Genomic DNA, 18,267 nt, shown 5'->3' on the forward strand with positions numbered 1-18,267 from the left:
TCTGCGCTTCATTTGCATAAGCTTTTGCAGAAGAAAGCTGCCGTATAGACGTAGTCAGAGAATCCCTATTTCCCCCATCTAGGGGCCACAGGGAGAGAAACTTCTAGGAATGTCTCAGGATAAGAGCAGGAAAGGAACCACTGGACTTTTTGCAGGAAGGGCACAGGAGTTAGTGACAACATAAAGCCAGGAGCTGAATTGTAGTCAGAGTGCAGGGAAATATGGGGAGGGATGGTGATGCAGGGACACACAGCAACAGGTGCCTGTATAAATGGGGAAGGGTAGGGGTCTGCATGGGGGGAGGCTCCCTAACTCCCTAATAATCTCTTCCTATCCCCCAAAGTACCATACTTCTCCCTCCTACATCCAACTGCCCTCCAAGTTCACACTCAGACTCCTTTCCACTACTTCCATCTCTCTCAGTTTCTCTGTTCCTCCTGTTCCCCCAAGTCTTTGCACTGGCTTCTGAGGAGTGCAGAAAATACATGTCTATTTTGTAATTTAAATTAATTATTACTCAAAGTTCTGTATTAATATTCCTAGTAAGTAATTTGACGAATATTTCCTGGATTTTTTTGTTCTCTATATTGCTAGACATACTTGCTCATAGGTATTTTGAAATAATTACCAAAATAATTGAATCTGACATGATTATATTGTATCATTTGAACAAATAAAATATGCAGAACTTTAAAATATTGGGTGCAGAATGTTTAGTTTTTTATTCAACATTCCCCCAGAAGTATTAAGAACACAAAAATATAAGAACATAAGAAGGGCCAAAGGTCCATCTAGCCCAGTTTCCTGTCTGCCAGTAGTGGCCAATGCCAGATACCCCAGAGGGAGAGAACACAACAGATAATCTGCACATGAGCCTTCTCCTGTTACCCATTTCCAGGCAAACAGAGACTAGGGACATCATTCCTACCCATCCTGGCTAATAGCGATTGATGGACCTAACCTCCATGAATCTATTAAGCTCTTTTTTGAACCCTGTTAAAGTCCTGGCCTTCACCACATCCTCTGGCAAGGAATTCCACAAGTTGACTGTGTGCTGAGTGAAGAAAAAGTTCCTTTTGTTTGTTTTAAACCTGCTGCCTATTAATTTCATTTGGTGACCCCCTAGTTCTTATATTGTGGGAATAAGTACCTTTTCCTTATTCACTTTTTCCACAGCAGTCATGATTTTATAGACTTCTATCATATCCCCTCTTGGAGTGTATCAACACTGCATGGCTAAACTTGAAATAAGCTATGCATGTTGTTGAGTTACATCAATTGCGTATCTTATTTCAAAATAGCTTATTTTGAAATAGGGAAAGTCCTCACAGCATTTATTTGGAAATAGTGCACTCTTTCTCCGACTTCCCTTACTCCTCGTACAATGAGGGTTGCAGAAATCAGAGTAAGAAGTCCTCCAGCTTAACAGTATTTTGACATTATTTCGAAATAACTGCCTGCTGTGTAGATGCGGACTAAGTTATTTAGTAACAGAGCTGGTTATTTCGAAATAGTGTTACAGTGTAGATGTACCCTTAGTCTCCTTTTTTCTAAGATGAAAAGTCCAAGTCTTTTTAATCTCTTTTCAAATGGGACATGTTCCAAGCCTCTAATCATTTGCGTTGCCCTTTTCTGAACCTTTTCCAATATATTTTTTGAGCTGAGGCGACCACATCTGTATGCAGTATTCAAGATATGAGTGTACCATGATTTTATATGGAGGCAATAAGATGTTCTCTGTCTCATTCTCTATCCCTGGTTTTATGATTCCTAACATTCTATTTGCAGTTTTGACTATTAATGATTCCAAGATCTCTCTCTTGAGTAGTTGTAGCCAGATTAGTCCCCATCATATTGTATTCCATGGAATCCTACACTCACTCATCTGGCAGGGGAGATATTATGGCTATAAGGTAGTTTTCCCTTTGTGAGGCTATTGCACTCCAGTTGTGGTGACTCCTACCATATCTCCAATTATGGGAAATATGACTACATAAGTTGAGTGTGGTGAAAACTCCGAGGTTAGGGGAGAGTAGGAGGATGGGCAATCCAACAACCACCAGCTGCTTCCGACTCACTATTTAAATCTTCTTCCCTCTCTGTGCAAGATCTTAAGTTCCCCAAAGATAAAAACAAATCTCGTGTATGCTCATATGCTCCTTAGAACACTCTTCCACTTCTTTCTCCAACACTGATGTTTTTGGTTAGCTCTCTTTCTTCAGTTTCTCCTGCTCTCATGACTTATAAGCATTTCAAGGTTTACAATACTATATATCAGCTCTCCTGAATTGTGAATTGGCCTGGGTTTTTATTGTCCTTCTAGTTTCTGATGTATTCAAGAAACATATGCATAACTTATTAATTCTATTTGACATTATACTACTATGAAAACTGCTGTATTGGCAATATCCTTCTGTGTACCCTCTATGAGCTGATGGGGTTGTCAAATCTCTGCAATACCAAGAACAATGATGAGTCATTGTTACAACTTGACAACTGATCAAAATGGTTAGAGTAAGAAGGGTATGAGAGTTGGGAAACCGGGAGGCTGGGGGTTTGGAGCAGTGGAAAGTTACCAAGACAACCAAAGTGACAAGTGACTAAGAAGAAGGGTAGATAAAAATCAACAAATTAAAAAAAAGAAGAAATCAGATATTTTTATTTAATCAGATTTTTTGATAATTTTTTTTTGAGGAAAAATGTATCTAAAGATAGTTTCATTTACATTATAGCTCAAAGATATATCAACATGGAATAGGGATTATAAATTCTAATTTTATACAATGAAACAATATATTAATGTAGGCTACGTCTACACTGGCGTGATCTTGCACAAAAACTCTTTTGCGGAAGAGTTCTTCTGCAAAAACTCTTCCAGAAGAGAGCATCTACACTGGTATGTGCTTTTGCGCAAGAGATGCGCTTTTGCGCAAGAGCATCCATGCCAGTGTAGACGCTCTCTTGTGCAAGAAAGCTCTGATGGCCATTTTAACCATAGGGCTTTCTTGCGCAAGAAATTCATGTTGCCTATCTACACTGGCCTCTTGCGCAAGAACAGTTGCGCAAAAGGGCTTATTCCTGAGTGGGAACATCAGAGTTCTGGGGCAAGAAGCCCTGATTTCATACATTAGACCGTCAGTTTACTTGCGCAAGAATACGCGGCCAGTGTAAACAGGCAGCAAGTTTTTGCGCAAGAGCGGCCGCTTTTGCACAAGATCGCGCCAGTGTAGACACAGCCCTAGTGTTTAAGAAAAGTTTTGTAAATGAATTCCAATAGTTCATGGATTATGGACCCAATCTTATGGGATTCCAGAAGGTTCTGTATAGATTATTTAGGTTAATCTTTCAATGTACCCAATAAGACTCAGTGCTCAGTCCAGAAGATACCATCAGAGATGCTTAGTTTTGCAGTTCTTAAACTGTGGATCTGTGTCTCCAGAGTTAACATTGATTCATAATAGCTATTCCCTCCCTCCCTCTTCCTCACCCCACCTTCTGTACTAAATCTGATGTCAGTTTAATAATGTGTTTGCTTTTTTCATTGTATTCCTTTAGTATATATGGTCATGCCAATTCTCTTCCAGAATATGATCTGAGGAAGTGGGTCTGGCCCACAAAAGCTCATCACCTATTAAATCATCTTGTTAGTCTTTAAAGTGCTGCATAGTCCTTTCTTTTGTTTTTGCAAGCTCAGATTAACACGGCTGCCTCTCTATTATATTCTGGAGCACCTGGCATTATTGGCCACTGCTGGCAGACCGGATGCTTGGCTAGATGGACCTTTGGTCTGACCCAATAGCCCTTTGCCCCTCATCTTGCCCTAGGCTAATGTCCACAGAACTGCGGGGAGCATCAGTGCGAGGCTCTGCGCTTGGGCGGGGGTCACGGCCACGAAGTGAACAGTCCCCTGCCGGCGGCTCGATGCCCCCGCTTCTGTAACTGGGATGAAGAAGGGACGCTTTGGAGACCCCCGCATAGAAACTACAATTCCCAGCATGCGCCGCGGCGCACCTGCCCACGGCCGCTGGTCTCACTTCGCTGTGCAATGACTACGTGTCCCAGGATGCATTACGGCACATATGGACTGCAATTCAATCAGGCAGGCCCCGCTCCTAAGGCTTGATGACAGCACCTCCGAGGGAAGCTGGTGCCGTGGCCTACTTTGGTCTCCGTTGGTCCTGAACCGTGGGGACAGGAAGTCTCATCCTCGCGATGTTTCAGATGCGGAAGCGCTTGTGTACGGCGTTCTCGCTTTTATCCTTTATCTCGCGAGACCTGTAGGGCCGGAAGCTCCACGTAGTTCAACTGAGTTGGAGTCGGAGAGCGACGTCTCAGCTGCTGCCGGGTTGGGGGCGGAGGAGCCATGGTGAGTCCGCGGCGGGGGGCGAGGGGAGCTGCCCGCGGGGTGTCTAGAGCTGATCCCTCGCCGGGGGGCTGTCGGGGGCCGGGGCGCTCCCGCTCCTGCAGGCCGGCGCTGTCCCCGAGGCCGCGGGCCGGGCTTCAGAACGCGCGCCCCGGGGTTGCTCAGCGATGTCCCAGGAGGTGCATCAGCCCATCTCGCTATTGGGCTGGTTTTGCAGCAGGTTGCGTGAAAGGCCTAAGGGAGCCAGTACAATTAGCGCTGTCAAGCGATTAAACGTTGGGTGTTAGTGACGGGTAAGGCCATTTGTTTAGTTGGCATGTTTGCTACTTTCTGCACGTTTGCAAATATGACTTCTGTTACAAAATAGAATAGAAAAGTGCTCACTTTATTTTTATTACATGATTTTGCTCTGTTAAAAAAATATTTATTCAGTTCCCCATTAAGTGTTGTAGTGCAATCTCTTGATCATGAAAGTTGAATTTATCATGAAATTAGAATAATGTACAAAAAAGCTGCATTCAAAAATAAACTAATGTAGAGCTACTCCAGTGGTGGGCAGTAATTTTTGTAGGGGTACCACTTCACCATTGTTGGTAGTGGCTGCAGGCCAGGTCCAGGGGGCGGGGCCTTAGATGGAAGAAATGGGCCTTGGGTGGAAGAGGTACTTTAGGCACTGCCTGCGGGTGAGGGGAGGAAGGCTGTGTATGCTCCTTAATGGGTTGTGGGATTGAACAATGTCTACTGTCCCCAACCTGCTGGGGTGCACAGCACCTAAAAGAAACCATCAGCTGTTTTGAACAGCTGGTGTTTCCTCTGGCGCTGCACGCCCTGGTGGGGGAGGAAATGTCACGTGCTTTCCCGCCCTCCAGGTCTGATTAGCATGTGGGGAGTGGTGGGGCAGGGTGAGCTATGGGCTGGATTAATGGCTGGGTGGGCTGAATCTGGCCTGTCCTCCTTCATGTTCAGCAAATCACTCAAACTTGTTCATTTACACTTCCAGGGATAATTTTACCTGTTAACATGTCACCTGAAAGTGAGACCACATGTTTACTTTCTACTTTTGATACCTGTTCTTCCCTTGTCATATATATATATATATATATATATTAGTAGCCCAGTGTCTGTAAGTCTGTAACGATGACGTACATGGCCCCGCCCCAGCCATGTACATCACCTCCCTGCCCCCATTCCTCTCCTGCTGTGATGTTCGACTGAGTGCTGTGCCACTCAGCTGGCCCGCGGCGGGGGATCAAGCAGCGGCAAGCGGCCGTTTGGGGTCCGTGCTCCCCATGCAGCATCGCTTGCTCCCCTGCCGCTGCCCAGCTCCGTGGCGCAGCACTCAGCCGAGTGCCACGGTGGGAGGGGAAGGAGGTGGGTGGTGACATACACGGCCAGGGGGCGGAGCCGTGTACGTCACCGAACCGACCCCCTTCCCCTCCAGCTGTGGCGCTCGGCTGAGTGCTGCGTGCTCAGTCGAGCCACCGTGGGAAAGCCCAAATGGCCGCTTGCACCGCTGGCTCCCCCACAGCAGCCTGGCTGAGCATGCAGCACTCAGTTGAGTGCCACGGTGGGAGGGGAAAAGGGGGGGGTGGGGTGGTGATGTACACGGCCCCGCCCCCTGGCCGTGTACATCACTGCCTGACCTCCTCCCCGCCCCCCCCCATGGTGTCCCAGCTGAGTGGGCAGCACTCAGCCAAACACCACGGCGGGAGGGGAAGGGGAGCAGGGAGAGAGGCAGGAGAAGAGAAAAGGGAGAGTGAGAGGCAGGAGGGGAGAAGAGAAAGAAAGAGACAGAGGCAGGAGGCGGAGGAGAGCTGAGAGAGAGAGGGGGAGGCAGTAGGAGGAGGGGAGAGAGACCAAGAGAGACAGAGACTGGAGGCTCAGGGGAGAAGACCAAAGCGGAGGAGAGACCTGAAAATCCCATCTGATGACAGGCTAATTGGCTAGTAATTAAGAAGTGGGTAGCATTATCTCCATTAAATATAAACAAATGTGTATGTCTTAAGAGTTGGCTGAATAAGCAATGGAACTGAATGTATTTGTAGGTGCTAAAGTTTTACACTGTTTATTTTTGAGTGCAGTTTTGTAACAAAAAAAATTATAAGTTGTGCTTTCACAATATAGAGACTACTAAAGTGATTTTTATGTAGTGAATTGAAAAATACTATTAGTGCAAATATATTAATTGAATTATAAGATGAGCACTGTACTCTGCATTTTATGTTGTAACTGAAGTCAATGTCATTGAAGACCTCCAAAAATACTTAATTTCATTTTGGATGCTGTTCTTAACTGAGTGGTCAAAACTGCAATTAATTGACAGCCCTAGTACAACTTAAAATTTCATACAGATGATGACTTGTTTGTACTCTTCTACATACTAAATTAGCATGTTTCAACTGAGGAATTATTATTTATTTTATAGTTCTACTAGAAGACTTACCTGTCATTCCTCAGGTCCTTCAGAGTAGGGGAGTTGAGGTGTAAGGGGTGCAGGAATCAGAGCAGGGAGTTGGGAGATGTGAGCAGGCCCAGGGGAGGGGGTAGAGGCATCTGGTGGCTGCTCCCCAGGGATAATTGAGCTGTGCTGCCAGCCAACAGCTGCTCCCCGGAGCTGGGGTGCTTACTTATCCCCTTCTGGTCACTAGTAAGTATAACTCTCGCTATCACACCTCCTCACTTTGTGTTTCACAAACAGTCGCATTCCATGCACATCCCATTGTCTTGGCACAATAAAACCCTGTCCTTGCTTTAAGTTCTGATGAAAGGAAGCTGCAAACAAATTGTGGTGATCCTAGCTTTTACTATTTAGGAGGAATTCTTGAACAAATTGATTCATAGATGGACACGCAGAATCAGGGTATAATGGGAGGTGTACTTTGTGGTGCTCCTTTAAAAGAAATCTTAAATTGCAGTAAGGGACATTAGGAAAAACTTCTGAACTCTCAGGGTGGTTAAGCATAGGCATAAATTGCCAGATTGTGGAAAACCTGTAACTGAAGATTCTTAAGAGCACAATAGACAAACGTTTGTCAGGCATGGCCTAGACTTGACCTCTCGAGGTTTCTTCCAGTATAATCTGTGGTTCCATGACTGTATGAACATTGACTTCTGTATTTTATCAGGTTTTTTTTAAAGGCCTTAGAATCATAGGGTTAGAAGAGATCTTAGGAGGTTGAGTCCAACCCCCTTTTAAAAGCAGGATGAATCCCAACTAAATCCTCCCAGCCAGAGCTTTGTTAAGCTGGGACTTAAAAACCTCTAGGGATGGAGATTCCAGCACCTTCCTAAGTATCCCATTCCAGTGCTGCTCCACCCACCTAATGAAATAGTTTTTCCTAATATCCAACCTAGACCTTCCACACTGCAACTTGAGACCATTGCTCCTTGTTCTGTCATCCGTCACTTCTGAGAATAGCCTCTCTCCATTGTCTTTGGAACTACCCTTCAGGTAGTTGAAGGCTGCTGTCAAATCCCCCCTCACTCTTTTCTTTTGTAGACTAAATAAGCCCAGATCCCTCAGCCTCTCCTCATAAGTCATATGCCTCAGCCTCCTAATCATTTTGGTTGTCCTCCACTGGATTCTCTCCAATGTGTCCACATCCTTTCTGTAATGGGGAGCCCAGAATTGGACACAATACTCCAGATGTGCCATGATTAGTACTTAAAGGGGAATAATCACTTCTCTAGATCTGCTGGCAATGCTCCTACTAATGCAGCCTAATATGCCATTAGCCTTCTTGGCTACAAGGACACACTGTTGACTCATATTCAGCTTCTCATCAACTGTAATCCCCAGGTCCTTGTCTGTAGAACTGCCTTTAGCAGTGCTTGGGATAGTGCCCATCTATAAATAGGGAAATAAGAACTACCCAGGAAACTACAGACCAGTCAGTTTAACTTCTGTGCCAGGGAAGATAATGGAGACGGTAATTAAGGAATTCATCTGCAAACATCTGGAAGATAAGGTGATAACAGCCAGCATGGATTTGTAAAGAGCAAAGCATGTCAAACCAATCTGATAGCTTTATTTGATAGAATATCAAGCCTTGTGGATAAGGGAGAAGCGGTGGTTGTAGCATATCTAGGCTTTAGTAAGGCATTTGGCAAAGTCTTGCATGACCTTCTTTTCAATAAACTAGGGAAATACAACCTAGATGGGGCTACTATAAGGTGGTTGCATAATTGACTGGATAACCTTTCTCAGAGAGTAGTTATTAGTAATCATGCTGGAAAGGCATAACAAGTGGGGTTCTGCAGGGGTCTCTTTTGTCGATATCTTCATCAACAATTTACATCGGGTGGAGAACCTCAGGTCTGGGGATTGGATGTGGCCCCTGGCTTGCCTGGATCTGGCTGTCAGAGGCTCATGCCCCCTCACCAACATTAGGGAGCCTGAACTGGCACTCTAGCCCCACCGCTATCCAACCATGGAGCTGAAGCACAAAATCTACAAGGCTGGATTAAGGATGTTATCTTTAGATTAATCGGCTAATTGAATAGTCAATGCAATTTGCATCGACTGTTTGGTTAGTCAATAAGAGTGCCTTCACCACTTCAAAGATGAAAGAGCTGCAGGGAGCACGGGTCCAGCGGGGGAGTCTCAGGCTTCACGTGTCACTGCTGCTTTGAAACACTACTTTTTCTTCCCTCCACCTGCCTCTTTCTGATCGAGGGAGCAAGGGGGAGGGGAAGTGACTAGTGTGTCAACTATCTGATAAGCAAATGCTTATCGTATCGTTGACTAGTCGACTAGTCCTTCACATGCCTAGGCTGGGCCTCCCAAGGCTTTGGTGTGTGAGCAGAATGTGTGGAGTGTCTTTGTCTTTCTCACTTGGGGGACCGTGCCATTGAGGGTTTGGTTTTTTGCTTCTCACTTGTGGCCCCCAACTGTTTTTTCTGATGATCAGTGGCCCCTAACCCAAAAACATTTCCCCATCTCTAATTTAGATGATGGTATAGAGAGTACAATTACTAAGATTGCAGATACCACCAAGCTGAGAGAGGTTGCCAGTGCTTCGGAGTATAGGATCAAAATTCAAAATGATCTGGACAAACTAGAGAAATGGTCTGAGGTAAATAGGATGAAATTCCTTAGGAAGGAACAATCAGTTTCATACATACAGAATGGGAAGCGACTGTCTAGGAAGGAGTACTGCAAAAAGGAGTCTAGGGGTCATAGTGGACCACAAGCTAAATATGAGTCACAGTGTGACGCTGTTGCAAATAATAACAATAATAATAAACAATGCTGTGAGCAAGACATGAGAAGTCATTTTTCCACTCTACTCTGCGCTGGTTAGGTCTCAGTTGGAGTATTGTGTCCAGTTCTGGGTACCACATTTCAAGAAAGATGTGGAGAAATTGGAGAAGGTCCAGAGAGGAGCAACAAAAATGATTGAAGATCTAGAAAACATGACCTATGAGGAAAGAGTGAAAGAATTGGGGATATGATAGTGGTTTTCTGGTATCTGAAAGGGTGTTACAATGAGAAGGGAGAAAAATTGTTCTCCTTGGCCTCTGATGATAGGACAAGAAGCAGTGGGCTTAAATTGCAGCAAGGGAGTTTTAGGTTGGACATTAGGAAAAACATCCTAACTGTCAGAGTGGTTAAACACTGGAATAACTGCCAGCCAGACATCGAGCCTTGTGAGACATCAAGACTTGTGATACTCCAATTTATAATGGACTCCAAAATTTCTAATAATGTGTCTCCATTACACATCTCAGTTTTTGGTAACTGGCTCCTACATTATGTTCACAGTACAAGTGCAGAGGAGAGAGAGGATCTTAAAATTGGCCAATTCTCTTTTACATTTGAGGTAGCTTTGTTATTCCATATCCATGCGATGTACGTTTATCGGTGTACCAGGCAGGATACTGTGCAGAAGCATGCACTGCCCTTCCTTTCTTTGAGCTTATTCTGTAGATACATTTTGTGCAGTTCTGGACCTCTTCACAAGCAATATGTTCATGTGGACTAAAGAAAATGTGGACAAGAGTGATACTTTACCCTCTATTGGGACCACATCCTGCTCCAGAGAACTCAGTGGGAATGATGCCACTCAGAAAGCAGTGTTTGTTTATATTCCAGAAATTGTCTTACAAGAAGAGAGTAAATGGGTAGATGGGATAAGGAGTATGTGATGTATGTGCCTGCAAAACAGAGCATCTGGCTTTATTTTAGATCAGTGGTTCCCAAACTTTTCAGCATCACGCCCCCCTTTCTGATTTTTGAAAAACCCTCACGTTCCCCTGTCCCCCAAAAAAACTTGTCTAGCCAAAAAAAAAAAAAGGGAACTGAGCAGGGCAGCAAAACTTGATTGGGGGGAAGGGGGCGGCTGGGTCGCCTCACGCCCCCCAGTTTGGGAACCCATGTGTTAGATCTAATCTTCAGGGTTTTTTCTTATTTACGCTGCAAATACATTAAAATTATTTATGCCATTTTATTTCCTTGAAGAATAATGTAGCATTTTGAATTTTTCTGATATCTAGCCTCTCCGACTTGATATTAAGCGAAAACTAACAGCTCGGTCTGACCGAGTAAAGAGTGTGGACTTGCACCCCACTGAACCATGGATGTTAGCGAGCCTGTACAATGGTAGTGTCTGTGTTTGGAATCATGAAACACAGGTAAACTTCTTGTACTATACTTTGTTTTTAATTAAAAACAGTATGGAAATATGGTAATTTATTTATGTGTTCCCTGATGATGGTAATGTAAGATGTTCATTCTTCTGCAGCAGATGTATTTGAAAGAGCTTTAGATAAAAATAATAAATAGTAATTCTTATTTAAAAAAGCAAAACAAAAATTATAATTTTCTCAGTCATCCTGTCTTAAAGAAATTCATGGGTTTCATGCCATATACAGGTTGGTGCTATTAAAGAACAATATACAGTGAAACTTCTGTTATCCGGCACTCTGTTAACCAGAACACTTTGTTAACCGGCATTGCCCACAGCCACAATACTGTCATATCTTCAGGTACACAGGCCTGGCCTCGTTTCCCTTGATTGGCTTAACAATTTTTTTATTTAAGATGTACTAATCATCTTTAACTCAAAATAGAAATGAGACCAACTGCCTTACATTTCAAAGCTACCAGTATTAAAAACTTGAGTTTTACTATTATTGTCCATTGGTTTTTCCTGGGTTGGTGGGACCCTCAGATAACCGGAACGCCCTAATCCCTAAGCATGCCGGATAACACAGGTTTTACTGTACCTAATGGCTGTGCATTTTCAAATTGTAGCCTCGGACAAATAAGTGTCATGTTATAAAGAAGACGAATCAGGATGTTAACCCAGCATAGAGCGCGCACGTGCTCTCTCTCTCTAATACCTTGAATACTAAAAGTGATAGGGATGTGATCTTTAACTTGAATTTAAGCTTATTTTTTTCTGTTTAATCTCCCTGAATTTGAGGCTCATTTGCTTGCAATCTATGTGAGGCCCCAACATATGTTGTTCAGGTGATATTACAAACATTAAGAAACAGTCTACAGAAAGATGTAGAGGACTATGGAGATTGCATATATGCCAGGGTTTAAGTATGTAGTGTGATTTTTTTTTCCAAATTATTTTTCATTTTAGTTTATTCCAGGAGATTTTAAACATTTTAAGACTCTGCAAAACTGCACCATAGTGTAAATAATTCTCCATAGCTGACTTTATATTTATACTCACCTGCCTTAAAAGGGAATTCGGATCCCTTTCTCGAGCAACTCCTTGACAATTCTTAAAGTTGGAACTGTTCAAAAGTGGGCTGTTTTAAAATAATCTGAACAGATTTTGTAACTGACATTTTCTTAGTAATATACTCCAATATTTCTAATTTTAGACTCTAGTGAAGACCTTTGAAGTATGTGACCTGCCAGTCAGAGCTGCCAAATTTGTGGCAAGAAAGAACTGGGTTGTGACAGGAGCGGTAAGTTGCCTTTCTTTGTTTCATATACATTCCTTCTCTTTTTCCCCAACTTACTTTGTTGCACTCTTATGCACCATCAAGAAGTATGGTTTGATATTAACATATACACTAGAATAAGATAACAGCTTACAGTTGTTTCCCAAAATATTCACCTAAATTCACTGAATAGGAGGGCATATTAAAGCTCAAACTTACTCATTTTAAAAACGGAAAAAATCAAGTGGTGGTCAACTTTATATTTAGGTCCAATGTATATTACCAACTTGAATCACTCCTGGCACTGCTTTACAACTTCTTTAAAAGTAATATGCATAGGAGCTTACTGATGTTCCTGTAATTAGGCTAAAGAGCTTGAATTATGCAAGGTAATATGATTTTGAAAGTTTGTAAGTAGTCTTTGCTTGTCCTCATTTTCAGTGCAGACTCTTTAAAGGAAATTTTTGTTCACTTTGGGCGTACCTAGACTATGCGGAACGGTTGAAAGAGGATATGAAATTCTGCAGGAATTTTCCAAAGCAGAGCTTTTGAAAATGAAAGTAATTAAGATGCGGCTTTTTTGGCGAACCGCTCCCTTCATTGAAAAGCCGCTTTTCCTCAAAAAAGGAGGTTTACACTCCACTTTCGAAAGTGTGATTGGAAGAAGATATGCAAATTCTGCAGGAATTTGCATATCTTCTTTCGACCGTTCCCTGTAGTCTAGATGAGCCCTTTTAGAACATTAAGCCAGTTTGCATTTGCCTCTCTGCGAGGCTTCCACTTTTGAAGTTCAAAGGCGGAGGAGCCCTTCTAGACTAATCTAATAGTCAATGGAAGTCTTCATTGACTATTCGATTAGTTTATTCATCTAAATGAAACATCCCTAAAGCAGACCACACAGAATTTCAAAAGGATCTCACAAAACTAGGTGATTGGGCAACAAAATGGCAAATGAATTTTAATGTTGATGAATGCAAAGTAATGCACACTGGAAAAAATAATCCCGACTATACATACAAAATTATAGGGGACTAATTTAGGTATAACCACTTGAGAGCGATCTTGGAGTCATTGTGAATTGTGTTCTGAAAACATCCACTCAGTGTGCAGCGGCAGTCAAAAAAGCAAGCAATGATAGGAATCATTAAAAAAGGGATAGAGAATAACACAGAGAATATCTTATTGCCTCTGTATAAATCCATAGTACTCCCACATCTTAAATACTGTGGACAGATGTGGTCGCCTCATCTCAAAAAAGATATATTGGCACAGGAAAAGGTTCAGAAGAGGGCAACAAAAATGATCAGGGGTTTGGAATGGGTGCCATATGAAGAGAGATTAAAAAGACTGGGACTTTTTATTTTAGGAAAGAGGAGACTAAGGAGGGATATGATCGAGTTCTGTAAAATCATGACAGGTATGGAGAGTGTGAATAAGGAAAAGTTATTTACTTGTTCCCATAGCACAAGAATTAGGGGTCACTAATAGGTAGCAGGTTTAAAGCAAACAAAAGGAAGTTTTTCTTCACTCAGTGCACAGTCAATCTGTCGAACTTCTTGCCAGAGGATGTTGTATAGACCAGGACTTTAACAGGGTTCAGAATGACCTAGATAACCTCCATGAATTTAAGTCCAGTAATGGCTATTAGCCAGGATGTGTAGGGGTGGTGTCCCTGGCCTCTGTTTGTCAGAAGCTGGAAATGGGTGACAGGAGAGGGATCACTTGATTATTCCCTGTTCAGTTCACTCCCTCTGGCATTGGCCACTGTCAGCAGACAAGATACTGGGCTAGATGGACCTTTGGTCTGACCCAGTATGGCTGTTATGTTCTAAAAAGAAAACCAAGTTATTTGAGTGTGCTGCAGCATCTGTCTCTTATAGCATGATCTTACAACATTGATGTTAATTTATGTTTCCCCCTTGACTGTAGTGGGAACAGAACAAAAGCCTTTAATGCATGAAAAACACTTTTGTGTGTTCACATAATCTTCAAGTAAAGTAAGCATCCATTTGGGCTAAGACCATATTTGAGAAACTTTGATCATAAATTAATTTTTCGGTGTTTATAAATGGCCTAAAATAGGATAATGTAATATGGATTTCTGAACCAAAACCATGTCTGAATAATTGTGTTGGTTTGCACTGTTTTCTTTCTTCAGACTTCTAATGCAGTTTTATGGATGAAGAATCTTTGAAGGTGGAATATTAACCTTTATTTAATGTGAAATACTTTTACCAAAAAGCTCACTAAGTGTCTTTTTTTTTTCCATCTATAGGATGACATGCAAATTAGAGTTTTCAATTACAACACCTTGGAAAGAGTTCACATGTTCGAAGCACACTCAGATTATATTCGCTGCATTGCTGTGCATCCTACACAGCCTTTCATTCTAACTAGCAGTGGTAAGAGATTTTTCCCCCACAATTCTGTTCAGATAGTTTCCTAATGTATGGAAAACAGTGTGCCCTGTATTGTTGCTACTGAAATAAGAGTTCTTGAGCAAGTAGCCTAGGGTATGTTTACACTTGCTCCCTATCTTGAGGTAGGGATGCAAATGTAGTGTACCGAAATTGCTAATGAAGCGTGGGATTTAAATATCCTGAGCTTAATTAGCATAATTGCGTCCGGCCACCATTTTGAAATCTCATTACTGCGAAATAAAACGCCCCATGTAGAAGTGTTATTTCGCAATAATGCGATTTCAGAATGGTGGCTGGATGCGATTATGCTAATTAAGCACGGGATATTTAAATCCCGCACTTCATTAGCAATTTCAGTACACTACATTTGCATCCCTATCTCGAGATGGGGTATGTCTACACTTGCTCCCTTACTCCTCATTTGTCATCTCAAATTATTTCTTTGCCAGTTACTTTCATGTTTTTAATGGAATCCCAACCTTACTTAGGCTTTGAGATATAATAAATTAAGTGGTTTTCAAAGAAGACCTGAAGATCTAATTGCTTAATGTTTGCCAAACAAAAAGTTTACTTACATGCTGTTTTGGCGGATTTGACATATATCGAGATTAATTTCAATTTTGCTGGCTAAAACTACAAGCATTCTAGGGCTTTTATAATAAGATTGTGATATTGGGATTGTCCTGTTTCACACTTTAAACATAATGCCCTTCCATCAGACAGTTGTTGGCTTCATGCTGTGTGCACCACATTCAATTTAGATTCCCTAGTAAGCAAATCAAACTGTTATCTTGGTCCTTAATATTGATGTACAGTCCTTAGTGTCTGAGATGAATCAGTGTTCTGACTGAGACTGACACTCATCTTCTATGAAGGTGAAAAAGGTAGACATTGGACTTTTAGCTTTTCTTCAGGAAGTTAAAAGGAAGAGCTAGTTTTCAGATGCTTAGAAGCAAAAAGAAGAAATACTGTATAATTGTAGAACCAGGGTTCAAGAGAACAAACTGAGGCATGTCCTCTGAAGAGCAATGAAATGGTATAGCTGAACTGGCTATGTTGCAAGAACTCTGAGAAGAATAACTGGACTACCCTCTAGATCAGGGGTGGATAATAATTTTTGCAGAGGGGCCACTTGAAGAATTTTGGCAAGTGATCACAGGCTGCATGTTGCTATGGAGAGGGTGCAGGAGGGAGTTGTGATGTGGGGTAGGAGTTGGTGTACAGGAGGGGGGTGCAAGGTGCAGGCTCTGGCTAGGAGATGCATGCAAGCAGACCATTTATGGCTGGCGCTGTAGCAGGGCACTCAAGCAGGTGGCCTGCCTGTATGCTGTGGTGGGCCCATGTCGTTCAAAGTTGCTGGCTGCTGCTGGCAGGCAAGACTCTGCCATGCCCCTTCAGGGGAGGCAGTCACACTACCTGAGAACTATGCTGGATCACGGGACATTTTTCTGTAGCCTCAGCCTAAAAGGGCTGTAGTTTTCCCACCTCTGCTCTAGATGGAATAGAGGCTTTATGCAGAATCAAGGATATGTCTGCAGGTGTTTAAACATTTTTACCATTGTTGCTATCTTTTTAATTAAATCTTTCAGACTTTCATTAAAAAAAAAAAGTAGAAAAGAAATAATAATGGAGCAGTCCAGTTCCCCCGTACCAGTGTCCTCTTATAGAGAACACTGAATGGCCCTGAAATGGTAGCCAAATGTTTAACTATGTAAGCAATCTAGACTAATTATTACTTTCTTACCTCTGGCAACAGAGGTAGTCATCTGCATTAAACTGAAGCCTGGGTATTTATTTTTTGGCTTATGAGTGGGGTAGAAACAAACCTTTGCATTCCTCATAGTCACCCCCTGCCTGTTAGGGTAAACCGTCTCCAGAGTAAAGTCCATAAATAATGTTGATATTAATAACACTTCCGTTTATGCAGGAATGATGGAGCCTTGAAAATTGGGTTATTTAGGATCTTGTTTTAAAAAATATAGGTATATGAATATTTAAAACTAATTTGGATTTGTTTTTTTCCAGATGACATGCTTATTAAGCTCTGGGACTGGGATAAAAAATGGTCTTGTTCTCAGGTGTTTGAAGGACACACTCATTATGTTATGCAGATTGTGATAAACCCAAAGGATAATAACCAATTTGCCAGTGCCTCTTTGGATAGGACGATTAAGGTACAATAATTATTCCTTTTAAAAACTTCATTAAATAATTACTATAGAATATGGCAATACAGACAATGGAAAAATGTCAAGGATATGTGCAGTAATGGACTGTAGACTGTTGTCAGTCAAGCATTCCTGATGGGTTCTTGACAGGTGGTCTGCTCCATCAATGATGAAAGATTTTTGGCTGCGCACGCATGCTCTCTCAAGTCTACTGTGTTAACCACGTACAATTAGTTAACGCTACAGACTCCGAGAGCCTGCTAAGACCACAAAATCAGATAAGAATTGAAGGCACTAGGCCAGGTTTATTGCCAAGAGAGAGACAATAATAATTGTCTGCAAACAGACTTGTCGCTGAGCCATTACGCATACGTACTCGGTGACAGTGGAATAGCTCAGTCAGTACTATGGATCCAGAATTGCCCCCTCGGCTAGACAAAGACAGTTCTTTAGAGTATGCTTTTATACACAGGTACAAACAAGTTACACATCACTCATGGCATATATTGCCACCCTCTGGTGCTAAGTTATCACCCCTTACATCACACAAGTTATTATCCATCATACTGTCAAATTAGATGCTAACCCAGGTTCAGGACAGTATGTATATTATTTGTGGGGGGAGGCACTTGGTACCGAGGTGTTGTGTTTTACAGTCTGTGCCTGGCACTTTTTGGCATTCTTTAAACAGGGTCAAGCATATGATATTGCTTGTTAACCAGGCCTGTTTCCTACTTGCAATTTCACTGAGCAAAAGCTTGCTCATTATGTTTCAGGCTTGTGATATGTGATTATATGTTACAGACTCACATCTTACACATATACGACATACAAAGACATATATAAACTTCTGGGTGATTGAATAACCACCAGAGCCTGGCTAAAGACTTGATATAGCTATGAAATCTTAAGATTAGTTATTGTATATCTTTTGAAATATGAATCATTGGCAGAAACGTCTGGATTTTTGCAAATTGCAGGGGATGGAGGTTTTACTTCACCATCATAAATCATCCACTTTCAGAGTCCAGTTTAGATAAATGCAAGATAGTAGAATGTGTACTTCCTTTCCCTGCAGTAGATCCTGAAAAGTCTCATGCACAGTGGAGCCATTATTGGGTTCATGGAGTCATCTGGGACCTGAGATTTCCCCATGTTCCCTTGAAACCTTTATTATGTGTTAAGACTGCAGAAAAGGCCACCTATGCTTCAAGACTCCTTCAACAGTTATAATTAATGAGTAAATGAAATGGGATTTAGCATGGCAGTGAGGAGACAAAGTTCTTCCCTCATGCCTGCACACTCACAACTAAGGGATATGTATATAATTCTGACTCAAAATGCAGATTTCTGAAACAATAGTACACTTAGTGTGTATAAGGTGATGTTTGGTGTGTACAGATACATGTGC

The 18,267-nt window shown here is 42.1% G+C and overlaps 1 protein-coding gene across 1 annotated transcript in view; it reads left to right on the forward strand.

Moving 5' to 3' along the window:
- The first annotated feature begins 4,211 nt into the window (after positions 1 to 4,211).
- COPB2 (coat protein complex I subunit beta 2) overlaps positions 4,212 to 18,267 on the forward strand; it is a 29,235-nt gene continuing 15,179 nt past the window's right edge. The window contains exons 1-5 of the mRNA XM_006124990.5: positions 4,212 to 4,366; positions 10,859 to 10,996; positions 12,206 to 12,292; positions 14,544 to 14,670; positions 16,714 to 16,862. Of these exons, the coding sequence (XP_006125052.2) occupies positions 4,364 to 4,366; positions 10,859 to 10,996; positions 12,206 to 12,292; positions 14,544 to 14,670; positions 16,714 to 16,862 (504 nt within the window). The 5' untranslated portion in view covers positions 4,212 to 4,363. The remainder of the gene's footprint in view (positions 4,367 to 10,858; positions 10,997 to 12,205; positions 12,293 to 14,543; positions 14,671 to 16,713; positions 16,863 to 18,267) is intronic.

This window comes from Pelodiscus sinensis, chromosome 10 (assembly GCF_052426305.1).
Source record: "Pelodiscus sinensis isolate ZL-2025 chromosome 10, ASM5242630v1, whole genome shotgun sequence".
Taxonomy (NCBI): Eukaryota; Metazoa; Chordata; order Testudines; family Trionychidae; genus Pelodiscus; species Pelodiscus sinensis.